At 42.3% G+C, this 23,279-nt stretch overlaps 1 protein-coding gene across 2 annotated transcripts in view; it reads right to left on the bottom strand.

Annotated features, from left to right (window-relative positions):
• The window catches only part of NOL10 (nucleolar protein 10), a 60,832-nt gene that overhangs the window by 21,385 nt on the left and 16,168 nt on the right, over window positions 1-23,279 (bottom strand). For both annotated transcript variants that reach the window (XM_053285650.1, XM_053285651.1), the window contains 3 exons: window positions 21,867-22,016; window positions 11,130-11,196; window positions 9,074-9,126 (listed from right to left, as the gene is read on the bottom strand). In XM_053285650.1, coding sequence (XP_053141625.1) covers window positions 9,074-9,126; window positions 11,130-11,196; window positions 21,867-22,016 — 270 coding nt within the window. The remainder of the gene's footprint in view (window positions 1-9,073; window positions 9,127-11,129; window positions 11,197-21,866; window positions 22,017-23,279) is intronic.

The raw sequence follows: 23,279 nt of genomic DNA, 5'->3' as shown, positions 1-23,279 counted from the left end.
CTGACTGAGCCAGCTCTTGTTGGCTTTTAGGAAAGCTATAAACACCTCTCTCTTAGACAAGTCTTTAGATATCCCCAATCAGTCAAGAGATGAGAGCAGAGTGCATGTGCAGCAGGAATCTCTCCATACCAGGCCCAACTCTATGGGATTCTTTCCCTGGCTAAATGAAAAACTTTTGTGCCACCATTTTGTAAATAGCACAAGGTCCTACTGTTTAGAAGACTTTGTTGAGTTGGGGGCAATGCACTATCTGCCCTAGATTTAGACTATTTCATTGGCAATAGGGAAACATTTGCCAGTGGCAGCTCTAGGTTCTCCCTAACACAAGGCTGCACAACTTAGGCCAGGCATCCCCAAACTGCGGCCCTCCAGTTGTTGCTGAACTACAACTCCCAGAATCCCTAGACACAATTTTTTGTGGCTGGGTATGCTGGAAGTCGTAGTTCAGCAACATCTGGAGGGCCACAGTTTGGGGATGCCTGACTTAGGCCCTTCAGCTGCTGTTGGACTACAACTCCCAACATTCCCAGCCAGTGGCTAACAGTCAGGAGTGATGGGAATTGTAGTCCAACATCAGCTGGTGGGTCGAAGTTGTGCAGCCCTGCTCTAACCGCATGATCTCTTGGGAAGACAGCAGTGCGGAGCCCCTGTAGGTGCATGCATCCTATTTCCTTTGGTTCTCAAGAGAGAACCCTTGAGGCTCTGCAGCTTCAAGGGCACCCCATTAGGATGACTTTAGTTGAGTCAAATCGTGGCAGCCATCTGCACGCTGGATCTAATCTGTGCACCCCCAGCTGTTAGTCACTGATATACTGCTTGCTTCTAGCAGCAGTATCTATGTTTCACACCCGCATACCAGGCACACCGAGGCTTCACAAAATAATATCCAAATGTGTCAAGATTCTACAGGATGGCCACAAAATTACTTCCTGAGTGTCACACGTTGGATGGTTTCCGCATCTATGCCCACAAGCGCGTATTTCCTTTGAGGCAACAGGTTATGATGGGAAGTAGAGGATTTCCTTTGTTGTGAATAAGCCCAATGTGTTACTTTTTAGATTGAAAGTGCTTTATCTGAAAACAGATAGGAAGCCCACACTTCCTGTTTGTGGAGGCAAACAACACTTGTCTGACACTCGTTCAAAGGGTTACGCTTAAAAACACAAGCAGACAAATCATAGCTTTCCACCTAAGAACCATACGGAGATATACAGACTCAGAAGAGAGAAACTAAATTTATACGAACAATTTACACAGAATTAAAAAAGCTGTGTTTAAAAATGAGAAGCAAATCCTCAGGACTGAAAAAACTGCAATCTTCAAAGCATTATTGTTCTGTTCTGGTAGTTTTGTGTCAGAATTAATCTCAGTTGCAGTGGAAAGGTTTTTTGCTCAAGAGTGTGTGTTTGTGTGCTAGCAGGACAGTACACCTGCTTTGCATCTCACCATAATGGTCATACAACACCAAACATCACAACGCTTTGTCCATAGTATTCTATAACAAATAAGATGAAAGTGATTAGTGAGTGGCTATAACAACCTAGTATAAGCAAACATGGTTCTACTGAGCTTATATAGTTTAAGGCACAAAGCAAAATGATACAACAGAGAGCAGGCAGTCCTACCACTGCCCCATCTTCATCCTTAATATAAATGCCTATGTCGTCTCACTGAAGGGATTTCCCTCTTGTAATACATATGGCGGCTTCACATGTTAATAGAAGCAAGTAGGGGAGAAATGCTGGTTCCTGGGAAGCACATGCTCCTGCTACTTCTGTCTCTTTCATGTCATACAAACTCAGAAATGTTGAGTGGACAATGCTGGGTTCCCTCCACCATCCAGCATTCTCTACCAAACTTCAAATCTAGGTTACAAATGTCAGGTGAAAGAGGGAACTCAACACTGGCCACCCAACGCTTCCAGGTCCGTAGGACACAGAAGAGGTGGATGTACTGGGAGTGCGGGCTCATCAGGAACTAGAGGATCCCCCCCCCGCCCCAACTTGCCACCATTACATGTGAAGCTGCCCTTAGATTCTTTCCCATACAGTTTGGAGGACTGATTTCAGCCATCTCCCAATATCTTAAATTCCAGTTTCATTCTGCTTATGAAAAACAATTTAGCACTCAACTGTCTGAGTAAATCATATCCAGTATACACAAAATTGCCCAAAATTCCTTCCTAATCTTCAGACCATGATGTGCTTTCTCAGAATTCTGACCCCGAGTGAGGTGTAAGAGCTTCTGATGATTTTCTCATTTGCTCTATCTTGAATGGCTCATGGTGAACAAAATTTAGTAACAATTTAACTTAAATATTTAACTAATAGGGCTACTACTTGATTAAAACAGGATTACTACTTGCATGACTATCAATCTGCATAAATGTGAATATGAACAACAGAAAAAAGTAGAATCTCTTTTTTAAATGATGCACGAATGTCAGAGCAGAGACTATCTTTGTGACAAACTAGACATGACATCAGAGATGTGTGAATATGACTAAAAATAATAATTTGGGTGTGTGTGTATAGCTATAAGCAGTTGGGGCAGGATGAGGGTGAAACTCTTTCCTCATATGCCACAGGCCCAATCAAAATCACTACCCCTATGAGCTGCTACTAGCTGTGGAGGAGGAGGAACAGATTATTTACCTGTAATGATGTTTTGTTGGGTGGTCTTCTATGCATTTATATGCATGGGATTATGCCTGCGCAGAGAACAGCCCTGGACCTTACAAGAGCCCGAGGAGAGAGATTTTTGGTGGTAACCCCAGCCCCATCTAGTTATTTAAGTGTTCTCAGCTTGGGCCCTGGGTATTTAAGAGAATGTCTTCTTCATTATGAACCCCACCGCCCATTGAGATCATCATGAGGTCTGCAGGTCCGTCTGCAGTTGCCAGGCTACTTGCGGACCGGCCTTCTCCACTGCTGCCCCAAAGCTTTGGAACGTGCTCCCTGCTGAAATAAGAGCCTCCCCATCTCTGACAACTCTTAAAAAGTCTTTAAAGACACATCTATTCACCCAGGCTTTAAACTAAATATTGTTTTAATAGTTCTAACATTTTAAAAAACGTTTTAAGGTTGGAATTGTTGTAGTGTTTTAACTTTTTCTGTATCATTTACTCTGTTTTAACTGGTGTTTTAATTTTTGTTTAACTAATGTTTTAACTTTTTCTGTTTGTTTTGTTGTAAACTGCCCAGAGATGTGGGTTTTGGGCAGTATAAAAATATGTTAAACAAACAAATATACAAACAAACTATAACAAGTCAGCAGGCACCTCAAAAACAGATTCATTTGGGAAATATGAATTCCTCCGCAAATTAAACTGGTATTGCTAGGCTAAATGGAAATGCCAGTCTTCTTCAGATGCGGCTTTGCATTTGGGATTATGTTCAAGGCTAGATCAGGAATGGGGGTGTCAGACTCATGTGCTCACATCCTTTCCCCACCTCCCCCATTTGCATGGCAGAAGTAACCAGGGAGCTTGCAGGCTTTACTGCAGGATCTCCTTAACTATGCAAAAATAATAATAAAAAAAATTGCTTGAAATAACTGCTCCTGACCTCATAACCAGATAACCACTTATGTCACCTGGATATTCAGATATGCAGGTGGAATTAAAAACAAACACTGTTTGAAGCATACTCGGTACTTTAAAAAGCTTGAGGATAGATAAATTGAGAGGTGGGAAAGCTTGAATCTGTAACTGTTTACTGATCCACTGCAAGGCACATAAGGAAATATATTTCTGTAGGGTTAAGCTGGACTGCACTTAAAATTAAAGACAAGCACACAGCATAAACTCCTTGCAAGGGAGGGCTTTTGCGCCCAAGGTGTTAAGAGAGCATGTGTAATGTAAGAGCAAATTTTAAGCTTTCTAATCTTCTATTTCATTTATGTAAATATGAAGTAGGGGTTTCCCCCTTCTTTAGCACTTTGTCTATTCTTGCCCACTGGAATGTAACTTTATACTTTTATAGCCTTTTCCTCTATTTTGTGTGCTTTTTATATAAGATCCACTAACACAAGATCTTGTCATGTCTGGTATAAAAGACAAAGAATTGCACTTTCTTTTGTTTCAGTCCAATCCCAAATTACAAACCTCAGCACTGTAAGCATGCTGTGAGCAGAATAAATGCAAACTGATGTTCTATCACGTGGCTGTAGACATATAGCGAGGAGTTCAAAGTACTTTTCCTGCCTTGTAGTCAACCCAGAAGGCTATGACTGGCAGCCGTAACACTCGATCAGATGCTCTCAAGTTCTATCAAAGTTCAGGGTAGAAGGGAAAATAGAAGGCATCTGATACCATGATGCGTCAATATAACCTGGCAAGACACAGCAGCCTCACTTTCTGCACATACCAGTTGGCACTTTCTCAGTGAAACCAAGATCTGAATGGGTCCTTTATTTCATTTCATTGAAGATGAGAAGAACTTTCTTTCAAAATATTCCATGACCATTACTGTGTTCCATTTCAGAGGTGAATGGCTCAATAGAGGTCACAGCTGCCTGAAATCAGGCTGCTGATGGCAATGACAGGAGCCCTGTTGCTACAAAGAACTACGTGACAAGTTCTACACATCCAACTGAGCTTTGGCTTTGTCTCTCTCAAACGCCATTCCTGCAACTCATGCCACACTGCAAGCCACTTTTTAAACCAGGGGTGCTTTCAAAAGCAGTCTGTGATGTGGAATTGGGAGTCTGCTGTTCAAAGGGCAGTGGGGATGGGCGGGTTAACTCGCCTGGTACACCCAAGCGCTTGAGCATGTTTAAGGTTGCCTCTTTGAAGTCCAGTCCTAGTATTTACACACATTTCAGATATACTTCATTGTTAACAGAAAACTAAAATAAATAAGTAAAAGAGAATAAAACAAAGTTGCACCTGGATTTCCCAGTTCTGTTAGCTCCAAACCGAACTTTCAAGAATAAGGCAAAAGCTTCAGGACTGGTTCAAGGCAAAAGCTTAGCAATATTCCCCTGCTAAATGAGTAAGTGGTTCTCTTAAGTTTCTCTTAAGTTTGGCAGGGGGAGAGCAGCTGTCTCTATTCAGCCCAGCATACCTTCTCTGTGGTTATTGCTGGTGTGGTGTGTGTGCATGCATGTTCAGACTGTCTATCTTTTTGGAATAGGAAACCACTTTCTTATATCTTTTGCAACTCAGACTGCAAGCTTTTTAAAGATGCATGCATGTGTATTTTATACATCTACCCACCTGACCAGATCAGCAGGAAGGGCTCTGCGCCACATGCTGATGTTTTATCTTGTTGTTAACTGCCCTGGGGTCTTAGGAAAAAGGGTTGTATATACATAGAAATAAATACAATTGCCACCAGTACAATTAGAAGTCAGTGGGAGGCAGTGTTCCCTCTAATTTTTTTAATCAAGGAGCAGGGGTGTGCAAACAGGTTCGATCTCAAACCTGTTCAGTTTGATGGTCTGGGGTCAGACTGAACACCCCCAGGTTAGGTTCAGCCATTCAGGGGTGTTTGCCAATACCATTTTTAAAAATTGTTTTAATCACTTACTCCCTCCGAGGGTTGCTAGCACGGCTACAGGGGGGCCTCCGGAGATACCTCCCCTCCCCACCAGACTCTGAAATTGTCCCCTCCTGCATGGCCATGCAGAGGCCCATTAGGTATGTGTGGCGACCTCCAAAATGGCCGCCACTACGGGGCTAATGCCCAGAATGGGCTGAAGAGCACCCAAACTGGGCGAGGGGTTATAATTTGGGAGGCTGGCGGGGGGAGGAAGTGACTCCAGAAGCCCCCGTGCCTATGCTAGCAACCCTCGGAGGGAATAAGTGATTAGTTTTTTTAAAAAAAAATTCACGAACCCCTCCCTGAACCGAACCCGAGGGGGGGGGGTTCAAGGGGGTGCCGGATTGAACTGGCCCACTCTGGTCCCAGTTCGGAGTCAAACTGAACTGGACCAGCCGGTTTTGTACACACCCTTATCAGTGAGCAGAATTGAGTTTTTTTCTCAGCGGCAGTATCAAGGTAGTGTGCGCCAGAGTTGCCAGAACCTAAGGGGTATACTCGTGGGTCAGATGGGCCGTAAGCCAGAATTTGGCTTTTTAAAAGCCAAATCTGGCCACCTAGGTGTGCGCACAGGTGCATTATTGTGCACCACTACAGATATACAACACACATGCACATGCGTATGCACAACTCCATTAACAACAACAACAACAACAACATGGAAGGAAACAAGTATACTTTACAATTCTATTCTATTTATAAAACTAGATGTTTGCCTTCTTATAGAGATGTGCACAGAACCGGTTCCATACACTCCTGGGAGGGCGGTGTGTGTGTGTGTTGCTTTAAGGGGCAGAAAAGGCTCTGCCTACCTGCCAGCCCCCACCCTGCCACTTTCCCCCTGCTGGCACTCTTCCAAAAAGCTGGCACGTGGGGCTGCAGCCTGCCTCCTTGCAGCCGGGATCAGGGTTGCCACGCAAATGGCCGATGCACCGAACGGTTCCATGCACATCCCTACTTTCTTACACTTCACAATAAAGCATAATAAAAACAAAACAAGGCAGAAGCAAAGTTGAAGTTTTAAACCTTAAAAGAGCATATACATTGCAAAGAATGGTTTCTTTTTGGAAAGGAATTCAATTCTTACTTGGGAGTTTATTCAGTGACACACACAACTTTACAACATTAATCCATTTGTATGATAGGTTTTGTTCCTTCCAGGCAATATTTACTTCTTCAAAATAAGAAAATATTTATATGAACTTAATAAATACAGACTGGAAGGAACACCATCTATCATACAAATGGAATAATGCTGTAAAGTTGTGTCTCACTGAATAAGCTTTATGTAGGAATTGAACCCCTTTCCATAAAAAAATCATTCCGTTTTTTGGAACGTTTATCAATAATAATCAAAATATTATCTACAGACAAGAAAGGCATGTTTTTGTAATTTCATATCCTTGATAATATTATCAATGTCCTCCTAAAATTATTTAGTGTAGTTGTCTCATTGCATATAAACAAATCACCTTTCTATCCATGTATTTATCTATGAGGACTTCCTGTATATGATATTGTTTATCTCCACCAACAGCACTACACCATTAGACAATTCAATGGAACTAACAATAAATGGAGTGCAGTAATACTCCTAATATCCAAGAACTGATGCTACACATTTCTTGCTATTTTCTCAAAGAATCACATTTGCTGAATCCAGCTGGGAAGAAGGCAACATTTTCTTTCATTTTACAAACAGAGACCACACAGTATCCCAAAGGCAAAAAGGAAGCATGTGTAGCAAGGTGTTACAGCCCAGTTTTCTCTAAAAGCATCATCTTCCCATGTGGGGTTCACCTTATCCTCATGTGGCCTTTTGGCTATACCATTATGATGGGGAGAAAGAGGGGCTTTGCAAGCAGGCAATGCTAGGAAAGAGGAAAAAAGTGAGGACAATGTTGCTGGGGAGAAACAGGAATGCAGTTTGACAGTGGGGAGGAAAAGCAGACAAGAGAAGGCAAGAAGGTCAGAAAATACAGCAGAGAAGAGGGACCAAAGAGAGATTCGGAACTAGGAAGAAAGACGGAATGAGGGAATGGAGGAAGAGAAAGGGGGAGGGAGCCAGAGTGCTGCAGGAGAAGTGCAAGGGGAGGTTAGGGTCCAAAGAGGCGTCCAGAGAGTCAAAACAGCAGCCAAAAACTGTACCCCGAACTCTGACTCCAGAGGACAAGGGGCAAGTAAGGAAAACTCAGGAGAAGCGAGAGAGACTGCTACAGCAGCTTTCAGTAAAGCTAAATCAGTGACTGTGCCCCAAACTCTGACTTCAGAGGAGGCATGTTCTTGCAATTTTATATCCTCAATAATATTATCAATGTCCTCCTAAAATTATTCATAGTTTTATGAATTATGTTCATAAGGGACAAAGGGCAGAGAAAGACAAAGGAGGAAAAATTGTTCGGAGCTAACAGTCAACACCAGAAATAGTCATGATAGCAACTACCAAAAATAAAACAGAACAAGAACAAAGCCAAGTAAAAAAAGAGGGCGGGGGGAGATGGAGAAAGAGAAAGGGAGGGGGGGGTGAGCACGAGGGAGGCGTTAGCGAAACCTGAGAGGGCAGCAGCTCGACTCTAGTCGACCGCGGCTCCTGCTTGCCGATTGCTGCTGCCTCGTGCTCGTCCTTCCTCTCCTGACAGCATCACGGGTGCGAGTGCACACACAGCACAGGCGCAGCCTGAATGGCAGGCACCAGCGGCTGTCTGCTTGGCAGCCTTCTCGCCCGCCCGGCCACTGCCTGTGCCGAGCCTGGCTGGATCAGGCTGCAGGCGGGGCAGGCAGCAGCACAGTCAGCCCGCACTGTCCCGCCATGGCTTGGGAGAGGTGCTTGCAGGAGAGAGCCAACATGGCAGCAGGGCAAAAGAGGGCAACTGAAGCAGCCGGCCATCCCAGTTCAGGGCAAGACTGCGTGGCTGCTGGAATTGGCTGAGCAGGGAGCTAAATTTTTGTGTACGCGCAGGTGCGCAACCTAGAGGGAACAGTGGTGGGAGGTATGCATTATTTAAACAGGATAGAGTGAAATGCATTCATTATGCATTCATTGTTTAAAACATGGATTAAGACATGTTATAATTTTAGGTAAAGTAAAGTTGTGCTGTCGAGTCGGTGTCGACTCCTGGAGACCACAGAGCCCTGTGGTTTGCTTTGGTAGAATACAGGAGGGGTTTACCATTGCTATCTCCCACGCAATATGAGATGATGCCTTTCAGCATCTTCCTATAGCACTGCTGCCCCGATATAGGTGTTTCCCATCATCTGGGAAACATACCAGCGGGGATTCGAACCAGCAACCTCTTGCTCCCTAAGCAAGTCACTTCCCTGCTGCACCATTAGGTGGCGCAGTGGGGTAGGTCACATTATTTTACTGACTCTCAGAACCAATACAGCTTTAAATGACGTGTATGTAATCATCAGAACTCCATGCTGGCTTTAAAACTAAAGACAATGGAGCTGTCTCTTATTGTCCAGAGACCAGAATATCAGAGACTAGTTTGTTTGTTTTTAAACAAGAGAGAGGGTGCTTTACTTACAGGAATGTAGTAGATGTTCATTTTAGGGGCTTCATTGGCTGTGAATAGCATTCCTAAAAATCAGAATTGAGAATGGTATCATACACAGAAGTTGATTCCTTTTTATTCAGTTTGAGCTGAATAATGCACTTAGAACAAAGACAATATTACATTAATGTCAACAGATATTACAAAAGATAAGCTGGAGAACTGTGGCTTCGTCAAGCTCTCCTAAGGTGTTGAGGGTTATGCCTTCTTTTCAGCCCTCCCCAGAAAGCACACATATGCATGGACATGCAAATGCTCATGCAGACCAATTTAGAGAGCAACTAATTTAGAGAGCAGACTAATCCTCAAAGCAATCTGAGTCTCTGAGAAATGGAGAACAGTATGTGCCATTCTGTTCCTACTGAAGCCAACAGCAAAACTGCCATTGATTTTAATGGAGCAAGATTCAAGATTGACACTTCCACTTATAAGTTTTGAATTTTAATTTGCTGGTGACCTCTAACATCATTAATGAGACAAGCTGAAAGTGGAAAAAATATCAGTGTCCTAACAGCTCACATCTAGAGGATCTCTCCATGAATAATAGGAGTTAATCATCCTACAGCTACAGGGAACCAGTGCAATCCTTATAGCTAGACATTTATTTAATATATTTGTATACCACCCAAAACTTAAGTCTCTGAGTGAGATGTGCCCATGTTGATTGATTTTGACAATTAACATGGATGAGACAATGTTTTCTGATTAATTTCTCCTTGAAAACAAAGTTCCTAAGAAAGATGTTTTCTAGTCTCAAAAGAGATAGACCACCTGTGGCAGAACAGGGGTGCCACAGGTTCTTGAATTAACAAGACAAGGGGAAATTTCTGGAAAGTTTACTGTCTACAATAATCTTAAATCAAATAACAAGAAATAATTTAAGATAGGTTTCAGATCATTTTCTTTTCCCGCTGAATGCAAGCAACAGTAATTTCATTCAACAGCAAGCCAAATTGAAAAAAGGGAATGTAATAGTTATGTCAGAATTTTCAAGGAGCACAGTGAAGAAGCAGTGGTTTCCTCCTGGAAGGGATATTTCTCCAGAATGAGGAGCTGCCTACACTAAGGCAGTACCTGGATGCATATAATGGGGAAAATCTGAGAAATTAAGTACCGTATTTTATGGACTATAAGACTCACTTTTTCCCTCGAAAAATATCCGCCAAAATTCAGGTGCGCCTTATATGTTTTAACAGTTTAATATGTTAAAACTCTGAAAAATCGGATTAAAATTAAGGTGCGTCTTATAGTCTGTAGCGTCTTATAGTCCGTAAAATACGGTATGTCTTAGGCCTCTCCCTACAGTCTGAATATAACCCTGACAATTTTTTCACAGGAACAGAGACACAGCCATTAAACCACACAGCAGACTAATCCAATTACGTGAACAATATTTCAGACCAATTTAAATAATTTCCCCATTAATAAGACAAGAATATAAGGTGACAATATTAAGAAATCAGACATTGCAGCTGATTCATTATGCAACTTGTAAGTGGAAGAAGCAAATATCCAGTTCTGTTCTGACATGAAAGCACTTTTATGGGAAAAGGAGGGATTCAAAATTTAAAAATGATTCAAGGAACCAAGGAGTTTGACTCAGAAGGAATGCTGGATACATGACCAATTTCTTGTTCTTTCCCAATGTTGCACATTTTCCTGAACAGAATACACCTTAAGGAAACAAAATGGGTTGTATCCTAAGAGTTTTTTTCTGTTTCCAGTAAGAGCTCTGTTTCCGCAGGGGGGAAGGAGTGGTTTTCACTGATCTCCTCTTCCCTCTACAGCATTCTTCTTCACTTGTGCAAAGGTAAATTTCTTTGTTAAAATGGCTGAGAATTTTGAAGGTACCTAAAAAACTTTAAGCACCAGCATGGAAGCAGTACAAGCTGTCAAAACATTCTTGAGACGCCAGAATGATTTACAAACCCAAAGGTGGGTCATAATAAAACTACCTCCAGACAGGATAACTAGGAGTACCATTTAGACCACTTGATTAACCCAAGAGTGACAAAGTATTTCTACATACCTGAATTAGGATATAGGCAAACATCATTAATATCATGTTCCGGCTCCATAGAAGTGAATACTTTCCCCTGAAATACAAATTATGCAACAGAAATGATTGAAAAGAGTTTTTTTAAGAGGCTAACACACAGATAATTCGTGCAAATGAACAAACCAATAACATAGAAGGGTAATAAACCATGCCCACAGTTGTAGGCAATTCAAAAGAAAAATAGACTAGGATACTAGAATTATCCAAATGATGAATCCTCTAGCCACTTTTTAATGACTCCTTCCATCTCTTCCCCACATTAGTATCTTAACTACATGATTCTGGAAAATAATTTGAAGTCTAATTTTTTTGTTTTTGTTTTTTAAATCACCACTGTGCCCTGAAAAATAAACTTATTCAGTAGCCAGCACTGAGTTACTTGAAGCTCATGACACTTTTGTCTAATTGAATAGATTCTATGATGTCCAATATGGGGCAGTGGGGGGGGGGGAGGGAAATGGTGCAGGCCTCTTCTGGTATTACGCTGACCGGGGTGGCAAAAGGGTATACAGCCGCCTCAGTGCGAGCGGTTTTTTAAGCAGTGGCAGAGGGGGAAGCGCGGAGGGGGAGGTAAGGGCACCCTCCCCGCACCTTAAAGGAGCCCCTGCATTCAAACCGGTTCGGACACCGGTTTCCGAACCAGTTCAGAGTTCTAGGAATAGAACGCTGAACCAGTTCATGCACATCACTAGTAGGCATGTGCAAACTTGATGTTATGAGGCCATCTTTTTAATTAATTTTTAGAAATTTGAAACATATTTCTTTCAACTAACCCATGAAATTGTGTCGAATGGAAGACAGACTATCAAAAGAAACCTTTTCTGAAGAAATCAAGTCAGTCTGAGCTTCCTTATTTGGTTGCAAAAATTCCCATTATAAAGATAGGGGAGGGGAAAGATCTAATTATGGACTTGAGGTTTCATGTCTGCTTTTCAACTTTTACTCCTCTTAACTTAGCCATTTCCCCACAGATTCAATAAAAAACTGACCCACTTGTTGAGCAGGTGATTCTGAATGTTAAAAAGCCTCTTCGAGCATGAATAGTGCAAACAGAAAGCTTTGAGAAACCTCAGAAGGTTGTGGGGGAGGTTGGATAAAATAACATGAAAGAATGCTGTTTTACTTCTTCACGCATAATACACATCACTCATGTGCCTCTGTAAGGCAAGAACAATCATTCTAAAGGGGGAAAAGATATATGTGTGTGTATGTGTGTGCGTGTGTGTATTTAGATGATTCACACATATTGCAGGAGGGTTCATCTTAGAAGCATTCCTCCCTCTCACACATAGGAGAGAATACCTCTTCTAAGGTGACCCTTTATCTGTTGGTTTTTATAAATATTTGTATTTTTTTAAACTGCTGCTAAATTAATTGGGGTACCTTGTCTGTTGATCAAAATGTTTAAACAGGTTAATTGATTAAGTGTTGAAGCCTCATACATTTTATATCTTGCTTTTTGACCCATAACTCAGGTTCTGAAGGTGATATACATACAATTAAAAATGCACAATAAAACCATTTATTAAAAGCCAGCCATTAAAAAGAACCATTCTTTACAGCAGCAACCAAATAAGGCCAGAGGCGCTCTCATTTTACCCTCCATTTATGAAATGGTCACTGACTGAGGCTTGACTCGTTACTTGCTCACTTGCTAAGGGCCTTCTCCATAGTGGCACCTGGAAGAGAATCTCTCCTCCAGGAGGGTTGTCCTGTCCCATACTTTGTGCCTTCAGGTATCTCCAGAACACATGCTTAATTTGCAAGGCTTTTTGGCCATGATGATAAAGCCTTTTTGTATAATTTCCTCTATAGAAGCAATCTTGTCTGCTTTTAGATATTGTAGCTAGATATTGATGTCTTTAGTATTTTTGCTTATTTTTAAATGGATAGCATCAGATGTTATGTGAAAGAGCAGTATACAAGTCAAATAGATAAATAAACCAACCCTCACCAAAAGATCGCATAATTTCATCTAGTAAAATTCAACGTTGTAAAAATGTTACGATCACATCTAAGTTTTATTTCCTGCATGGCTTTAGAGGAATAAGGTGTTAGATACAGAAACATACGAAAAGGAAAATGGAACAGGGAAAAACATGGGACAGAAAAGGAAAGATGAGAGTAGGGATCTGGGAGGTTCTGGAAAAAGAGGAAGAGAAGGAAACTGGGTTGATCTTCCACAAAACCTGCATTAGCAGCAGTTCTCAGTCTGCTGAGTAACCTGATTACTTCTTCACTGGTATTTCTTACTGGATCCTAAAACTGAGATTTTTGCTAAGAAGAACTAACATCAATATTGTTCAACTTATACATTTATAATGCTCTCACTAAGATCTAAACTTGACATTATTGCAAGCAAACATACCGCTTCCCACTCCCAAGCATAGTTCCATGATCAGACTTCAAATTATTGTAATACAGAATGCATATTATGGTAACAGTGAAACATAAACCAAATGAGGTTATATTTCATCAAGGGCCACAATCCAGCCAAACCTAAGCACTTTTACATCCCACTCATTTCAGCACACATCCTGAAAACTCTTATGCTGAGAACAGGATTATTTAAAAGTACCGAGCTTTTGTTAGATCTTTTCATATTTAGTTGCTGCCCAGCCCTTCTCCGGAAAACAGCATGAACTAGCCCTTTGCTTCTGAGATATGGCCTACAGTCCTTTCAGTTCATAAGGCAGCATTGCATGCTGGGACATGCAGTTTTCTAGCTTGGCTCCCTACATTTATGATGCTAGAATTTGCAAAAGGCTCCATTTTGTTTTATATAAGTTGGGTGAGGCCACCTAAGCTTCTGGCAATTTGCCACTGGAGCCATTTGGGCCATAACTTTGAACATGTGACCACTTTGTAGCCTCTTTTTATTATGCACTGCACTATTCTATGAGAGACCATTAACGGGAAGGGCTGTGCATGGAATTTTGTTTCTCCCGGCTTGTGTGTCTCAGACATAAAATGAGACATTATATACTTTTATAACCTGCACTATACCTGTACTTAAGAGATCCATTAAAAATGATGCAGTTGCAACTAATTCACAACTGAGAATTAGCAGTGAACTAGCATTTACAATGCTTTTAACAGATATATTAAAGAGACAATGGCTCAATTCTGAGATTCTCCAACACATGGAGGATTCCCTCTTCTCTTCCTCTACACAGTTTCCCTCTCACTTTGCTGTTTAGAAGTAGCTACAGTTTGCTGTGACAGCAAACCATGGTTAGCACTTGATTTCCAAGCCTGAGTCAACAGCCCAGTTTCTGGCACACTGCACTGTGGAATCTCAGTTTCATAACCTGGTTTGGTTAGGACTGTTGAATTCAGATGACACGGCAAATCGTGGCATATTCTAAGCCATAATAGGAAACATAAACCATTCTCTCCTCACATGTGAAGTGCATGGGGAACACGCAAGTCTGAGGCTAAGGAATATTGCATGTACTCAGGACTATGTCATGGTTCCATGGGATATCCACTGATTGCTTAGCAAACAAAAGTTTGCCTTTAAACTCTTTCAAAGCAATTATACTAAAGCACTGAAAAGTCATACTGCTGAGGACAGGTGTTGAATTTTGTAACATTATGCCACAAACATGAAATATATAGGTAAGCTATGATCTAAAGCAGTAATATTTAAGAAATGTTTGGACTGGGACAAATTTTGCTGCATCAAGGAAAGCACACCACACATATACGAGGGCCACCTTATTAAATTACAGATATATAAGAGAGTTGACATATCACCCGTGCATCGTTTTAACACTTCATATTTGACGCACACTAACAGATGTAAGCAAACCAAAGGGCATTGTTTGGCATGAGTAGGTCTATCTTTAATAATATTAAACATGGAGATAGGTACATTCCTTTGGACATAAATTCCCATTATACTTTCTTTCAGCACCTCACTTTAATTGCTGTGTTATTAGTGAGGCTTACTGGCATCTCAGTTGTACGAAATCAAATTTACTTCTTGCTGTGTTGGCTCAAACCCATATCTAGCACTTCCTTGCCTCTAACACTGGCCAGCCAGATGCTTCTGGGAAATCACAAGTAGAGGCACGAAAGTGATGGTACTAAGAGGTAATATTAAGTTTGTGTTTATCTTGCCCTTCCTCTAAAGAACTCAAAGAAGCATCTCCCTGATCTATGTCCACGGAACCAGTTTGTGTACTCCCGGGAGGGTGAGTGGGGTAGCTTTAAGCGACAGGGAAGGCACTGCTTCGCCTCACCGCTTTCCCCCCATCGGCACCCTCCAGGGTGTGCTGGGCTGCAGCATTCAGAGTGCATGCCAACCATGAGCATGGGAATGCTGATCAGGGCTGCAAACAGGCATGCTGCAGCCCAGCACGCCCGCTTTTTTGGAGGATGCTGGCAGGGGGAAAGTGGCAGGATGGGGGCTGACAGGGAGGCAGCTCCTTTCCTGTCCCTTAAAGCGACACCCTCCCCCCACCCTTCAAACCAGCTCGGCCATCGGTGGACCGAACTAGTTCAGCGCTCCAGAAAGGGAGCACCAAACTGGTTCCGTGCACATCCCTACCCATTACACCATAATGGTGTACGAAAGCTTTCTAAGCGTGCTTGGCATGTCCCCATGAGGCTTGCCCATGCTTGAGTCTTCACATCATTCTTACTTTCTGTACTGATGTAGCACAAAATACATACAATATTTTCTCCTATTTTCCAGATTTGGGGGGGGGGGCAGACTAGTGAGCAGCATGCCCTTCAAGTAATTCCATCTGCTTCTGGAGAAGTTTGTCTCACGGTAAGAAGAAGTGCAGACTGGGCAACACTGGACTGACTGTACTTGTGTTGATTCTAGCTAAATATGATGCAGATGTTACCAGGACAATGCAAGGGAATCCCATTACAGGACCAATCTCGCAGGCTGGCATGGAAACCAACCCCTGCTTTTTCTGCTGTGTGTGGACATGGCCATGCTGAACTTTTAAAGTGCTGTAGTGATTTGTTTTTCTTTCCATAGGAAGTGGGTGGATTTTCCATTCCACTGTAACATTTTCCACACATATTTCTCCAGAGGAATCTCTCCAAAGGATTCATGTGGAGGAAAAAGATGTTAGCTCAGAACCAGCCCTAATTTAGAAGGGGTTGGGAGAGGAAGAGTTGCTGCTTTGAAGAGAGCAACGTGCTGCATGTCCTCATCACCCTTTCCCATGAAAAAAAAACAGTTCTTCACAAAGCATAGTTAACTACGGCATAGGCTACAGGGTCTGTGTCATGCAGTACCAGAGCAGGAAAGCTCATAGCGTTGGCTGGGCCACAGTCAGGCCTGTAGTCAGGGAATACAAATACAACCAATATTTATATACCACTTTTCAACAGAAGTTCCCAGAGCAGTTTATATAGATATACATAAATAAATAAATGGCCCTCTAACCCCAAAGGGTTCACAATCTAAAATGAAACATAAGGTTGACCCCAGCAACAGCCACTGGAGGGATACTGTGCTGAGGCTGAATAGGGCCAGTTGCTCTCCCCCAGCTAAATAAAGAGAATCGCCACTTTAAAAAGGTGCCTCTTTGTTCAGTTAGTTGGGGTGGGGGCACATAAAGGCCCTGGAAAGTTAGCTTGTATACATACTGTAGCGCACAATGTGGACATATTAACAATATTTTAAGCACCACTGGGGGGAAAGAAGAGGGAGAAGACTGGCCTAAACCTGCTTGATGCTAAATCCAGAATAATTAAGCTAAGCAAGCAGATAAAAGGTGAGAGTCGCTGAATATTGTGGCCACAAGCCTGTTTCACCTGTGGTAGGCGGCTAAGATGGACTTTTGAGCTACTCAAAGACGCAGCCAGTAGAAACAAAAACATCTCCAGAAGCTGCACTGAAGGACCTGTCACAAGGATTCACATACCTAAACGACTAAACATGGACAAATGTGCTTCCCTTTGGACTCTTCCCTTTTTCATTTCATCTCTAACAGCTTCCCCTCCCGCCTGGGTACTTCCTTTCCCTCCCTGTTTAATTTTGCTGCCTCACCCACCTCAGCTGCTGTCCTCGATAATTAACAGAAGGAAGGGGTTTCCCCCGCCTCCACTCTTTGAAAACAAAGCACTGGATGCTCCCCAGCTGCAGGCGAAATCTGTAGTATTAAAGCTGTTCTCCACCCCACAGCCTCTCTCTTTTCCATTGATTCCCAGCCAGAAAGTCAGGAGGTAGTGCTAGAGAAGAGAAACCAGGAAGAAAACAACCCTTTCAAAAAGTAGGAACTGGATATGCCTTGGGGCAAGACAGCCTCCCCACTTGCCACTCTAGGGGTCACTTTGAACTTTTGCTACACGTGCAGTCCGTGTCAAAAGTCAGGGGTTCCCTCAGCCATTGTGGCTCGAGATGATAGGAGTTGTAGTCCAACTTCTGGGGACCCAAGGTTGGAAACCCTCTCACAAGTCAATTGGGGGCAGAAAAAAGGAACTATACTTAACTTAAGACTGCACTATGGCTACAATCCAATGAAGTGAAGTGCACTTAATTAAGCCCTTTGATTTCACTGTTTATAAGCACATTGAACTATGTATATGGAGTGGCACTGGAAGATATGGTGCGTTATGGTTATGGAGAAAATAAGAGCACTCATTAAAATTTAAAAATGGGAAAGTTAAAGCTATGACTACAATTGCAAATGAATGCATTAAGTTTAGAAGGTTTTGGAATAATTACAGTCACGAAAATTTGAGTGAAACGATAATAGCATAAGAAATAATTATATGGTTACTTTAAAGGTGGTCCCTTCTGCTAGCCAAGAGAAAATGGAAGCCAGAAGGTCCTACCCCAAATGCCATCTTTCTTTTCCCCTTTTTCTGTATGGAAGCTTGATTGTTACATTCTTTTAAAAAAATCACATTGTATCTGTACATTAAGCAGCGGAAGCGATACAAAGAGAGCTGGCCTTGTGGTAGTGAGCATGAATTGTCCCCTTCACTAAGCAGGGTCTGCCCTGGTTTGCATTTGAATGGGAGAAGTGTGAGCACTGTAAGATCTTCCTGTTAGGGGATGGGGCCACTCTGGGAAGAGTATCTGCATGCAGAAGGTTCCAAGTTCCCTCCCTGGCATCTCCAAGATATGACTCCTACCTGTAACCTTGGAGAAGCCGCTGCCATTCTGTGTAGAAAATAATGAGCTAGATGGACCAATGGTCTGACTCAGTAGAAGGCAGCTTCCCATGTCTTGTAGTGTTATGAATTCTAAGATGTACAGTATTTCAAGGTATATTTTATCTTAATTTTTTTTAAAAAAAACAAACCCTATGTATATAACTCTGCTCCAGAGACCATACAACTGGGTACAACTGGGAAGAAATGGCAGGACTAGTGTAAAAACCAGTAGCCAAAAACAAACAAATCAGCTAACCTTTAAAAGAGATTTGACAAAGCTGACCATTTCACATAGGGTTCCAAGTTTGTACTGTTCATTGTGAGTGTGAGTGTGTGTGTGTGCACACACGTGTGTGCGTTGGGGGTGGGAACCAATCCTGGACATGTGGCAACCCTAGCAGGTATAGAGGCACAGACTTTGTTTCAGCTGGGGATGAAGGCTAAGGGGTATAATCCAGAGTATTTACAGAAGCCCATTTCCCAAAGTGACTATATTAAGCAAGTGGTCTTGGATGAATCTGCTCAATAAGATTAGACAATGACAAAGTCTTAATTGCCAATAGCTAGAATAAGTAACCCAGAAAAAGGGTATACAGGAGGCCCTCGTTTTTTGCAGGGGTAAGGATCCTGGCTAGTACCGCGAATGGGGAAACCGCTAAAACAAACAAACAACCTTGAGCCTATGGGAATCTGGGGGTTAGGTTCCTCGGAAAATTTCTAAGTCACCCAAATCATCCAAAAGCAGGGTGGGGTGGAGCAGAAATAAGTGAGGAATACAGCTCTGTACCTTGGCTGCTCCAGCTCCTCCAGTAATGACTACAAAACCAGCTCGTGGTCCAGCTCTGGAAAGTCTTGTCCTTGTCTGGCAGCAAATCAACACAAATCAGAGGAGATACGTCACTCCTCTGGAGTAGGAACCATTCCAATTCAGAAAAGAAAAATGAAAATAATAATAATTATCAGGAGTTACATCGATACAGAAAAAAATTTTAAAAATGGGGGCGGGGAGAATCAGGATTTACATCACTCCATCTGTGGGAAGTATATGGCCTTGTTGGCAAAAAAACAGTCTGAAGGAGGATAGTTACATATCTCCAGTAAGATTGGCACCACCCCAGCTCAGAAAATTTAAAAAATAGAAAAAAAGAAACAGAGCATTACTCCACTGCAGAAGACAACCCTGTAGAGGCAGTGGGGCTGTCATTGTCATCACTCTCGTCTTCAAACCCACAGAAAGTAAAGGTGTCACTCTCAGATCTTGCTTCTTCAGGTGGGATGGTGCTCTCAACTTTCTTTAAGAAGCTGGTGACGGTGGCCTTTGTCTGAAGAGTCTTGTAGGTTTCTCTGCAGGTTTACATAGGAACATAGGAAGCTGCCATAGACTGAGTCAGACCATAGGTCCATCTAGCTCAGTATTGTCTTTACAGACTGGCAGCGACTTCTCCAAGGTTGCAGGCAGGAATCTTTTTCAGCCCTATCTTGGAGATGCCTGGCAGGGAACTTGGAACCTAGATGCTCTTCCCAGAGCGGCTCCATCCCCTAAGGGGAATATCTTACAGTGCTCACACTTCTAGTCTCCCTTTCATATGCAACCAGGGCAGACCCTGCTTAGCTAAGGGGACAAGTCATGCTTGCTACCACAAGACCAGCTCTCTTCCCACAGTTGGAGGGTGTGAGTTTTAACACAGCCTCGAACTGTCTCTTGAATGTTATGCTGCACTCCACTGATGGGTCAATCACCAAGGCCTTCTCAGCCAAAGCAGTCCTCATCTGCAGAAACTCGCAGGGCCTTTGTAGTTAAAGGCCTTGCTGCCACCATTTCCTCCTCTCTCTCTTCTTCGTCGCTCTCAGCAGTTGCTTAAACGAGTTCCTCCAACTCCTCCTCTGTCAACTGCTCCTGATCTGACTCTAGTAGTTCCTCCACCTGGATATCCTCCAAGCCTTCGCCTGCAACACTGTGCACAAGGTTTACAATTCGTGCCACTTCACCCTCTGTTGAGGGAACAGCCTGGGTGGATGTGCAAGTGCCTGCCTGTGGCCATAGTTTCCTCCAGCAGGCATTCCAAGTCCTCGGCTGGATCTCAAGGGATGCCTTGATGACCTGAATGTAGTCAGCGATGCTGTAGTTTTTCCAGCAATCACTGACTGTTAGAGAGGGGTTGCTTTCCATTAGGTCCAGAAGCCTCTTGAATGTCCTTCGGGTGTAGTACAACTTGAGCATCACAAGGAGACTCTGGTCCATTGGCTGGATTAAAGAGGTGGTGTTTGGTGGCAGGAAGGCAACCTGCAAATCTGGGCGGAGATTCTGCAAGGTATCAGGATGGCCAGGGGCATTGTCCAGCAACAAGAGAACTCTGAAGGCAAGATTTTTTGCTGTCAGATGTCTTTCCACTTCAGTTGCTGACCCAGTCATTGAAGAGTGCAGCAGTCACTCATGCTCTCCTGTTCAGATGCCAGAAGACTGGGAGCTGGTTCCCAAAATGGTTTACATAGAGAAGTGAAAATAAAGATGGATCCCTGTCCCCAAAGGGCTAACAATCTAAAAACAAAACAAAACATAAGATAGACACCAGCTACAGACATGCTGGGGCTGAATAGGGCAAGTTGCTTTCCCCCTGCTCAAAAAGAGAATCACCACTTTTAAAGAGTGATTAAAAGGTAAAAGGTGATACCCCTGCTCAGTTAGCAGGCGTAAATTTGCAACACTGGTCTTTACCTTGAGTATACCAACTGCAGCTTGAACACACTCTAAAGTGCTCCTTCTCCAGAATCCACCAACCACAGCTCCAAATTCTGCTAAAACCTCTTCCAAAAAAGACTTCCAAGCACACAAAAAAACTCTTCCAGACTCCTTCAACCTCCACCATAAACTCCTCAACAATCCACAAAGGTCCCCTCTCAAACAATGCAGATATAGGCACATACTGAAAGTGAAACTGAAAATCATGCCTGCAAAAACTGTGAGACCCGGACTGCATTAGTAACCTGCAATTAGCTGAAAACATGATCCAGGAACCCACAAAAAACCAGGGCCTCCTGTATTCCCTCAATTGCTGCTGCCCACCTATCATTCTGTGAATGTGACACAGGTATGGCGATCTCTGCCAGGATCTAAATACCATTATGAAGTGTGGTGGGATGCTTTGCATGTTGATTATCGGGGGAAACAGGTGATGTGGTGGGGGAGGAGAGAAGACTACTTAAGACCATAGATCTGCAATTTTGGAGTATCACCTCATCACTGCCACTGCAATAATCAAACTGGCTGAAAACTGACCATTTGAGGATTGTTAATGATAGAGTCTGGCTTTTTACCTTCAGTTTTCAAATTCCCTCTCCCAAAGCTATGTTCAGTTTCATGAAAAGCTAGACGCACCCATGTATTTACATACATGATTTATCAAAGGAGAAAAGTCATTTGAGACACAGTAGTAGTAATATAAATCCAACAAATGTGCACACATATTTCCATTTACTTGAGTGTAATGTTAAGAGCAAAACACAACATTAGGATACACTAGAAGAAATGAAACTAGAAATTACTCAATGGAAAGACAAAATAAATAGAAGACTTACTGTGTCCTTGTTCCACAGTTTTATTATTCGTGAGTCAGCAGAAATAATTAAATCTAATGAATTGTGGAACTGGATCGATTTAATGGGCAGGCCATATTGATGATCCTTCACTATTAATGGGTTACTTGATCTGAGATCATAAAACAAAACCTAGTAACAAGAAAAGGTAACTAGATTTATTTGTGTAAAACATTCAAGCAGACGCAGTTTAACTACAAGTTTATAAGATAGTTTTAAATGCTTAATAGTAGAAACCAATCAAATGTCAAGAATTTGACTTGGTCCTATTTAAGTGGTGGAGGAGAGGTGCATTTTTTCTAGAAGCATTATGCATGTACTTTCAAGCAATGAGATCTATTAAAATGCAAAATGGAATAAGTTCTATTGGTGAGCAAGACAAAAAAGGAATTCTAAACATTACCTTATTTAACATAACTCATCTGGGCATTTAGTTGACACTGACACACACACACACACACACACACACACACACACACACACACACAGAAGGAGAAAAGTTGTTTAATATCTGGGCCTGGCAAGCTCTCATCTTATTATGGACTTGCAAATCCCAAATTGGTGTGGCCAATGACTTCACAATCGGGGGTGGGGGAAGGATTGGATTTAGTTTTTTGCCAGGTCTCTTGTGACCTGCGATACATGATGACTATCAAGCCATGAGCTGGACAGACCAACCTCATAAAAATGTACTCTCAGTGCATTCAGTACCATTACTAGTACTGAATCACTGTAAGCTGGTTTTTATTCACCCTTAAACATGTAAGGAAATAAAACAATTATTTCCTGCATACATAATACGTGTCAATATTCCCCAGAGCTTTCTTCCCAGTCAGGTTTCTCTGTGAGGAACCACAATGAAACAAGAGTGCAGAAGAAGCAATAAGCATTATGCAAATGGAGCATGCAAAAAATTAACTAAACCTAACTAAACCTAACTAAACCACTAACTTAATAACTAAACTAACTAATAATTAACTAAAAATTAACTAAAAATTAACTAAAAGGAAGAGGACACGAAAGAAAGCACATTTGATTTTCTTTCGATTAGTAGCCTTCTTAACACAACTAAAGCAGCAGGAAATCTGAACTGCAAGGTTTCAATACTACCTCCTTTGCATGGCATCACATGCATATTCAGTTCAAAATTAATTTACATTCCACAGAATTTCAGTTTCGTGTCCTTGTTTGTGTTCAAACTAGAACAATCCCAGAACAAGTCAGGATTGCCAAGTTCAGATGTCACACCAAATTCTGCTTTGTTTTCAATCAAGACTGGAAGTCCCTTTGTGCCCTCCTTTGGAAGAACGCAAGCCCAAAGCTCAGACGCGTCAGGCAGAACCAGGATTAAACCAGGATTCTGGGCAACATTTGAACCAGGCCGCAGTCTTGCTC

Source organism: Hemicordylus capensis, chromosome 1 (genome assembly GCF_027244095.1).
Source record: "Hemicordylus capensis ecotype Gifberg chromosome 1, rHemCap1.1.pri, whole genome shotgun sequence".
NCBI lineage: Eukaryota > Metazoa > Chordata > Lepidosauria > Squamata > Cordylidae > Hemicordylus > Hemicordylus capensis.
This window is presented reverse-complemented; position numbering and strand designations above follow the sequence as displayed.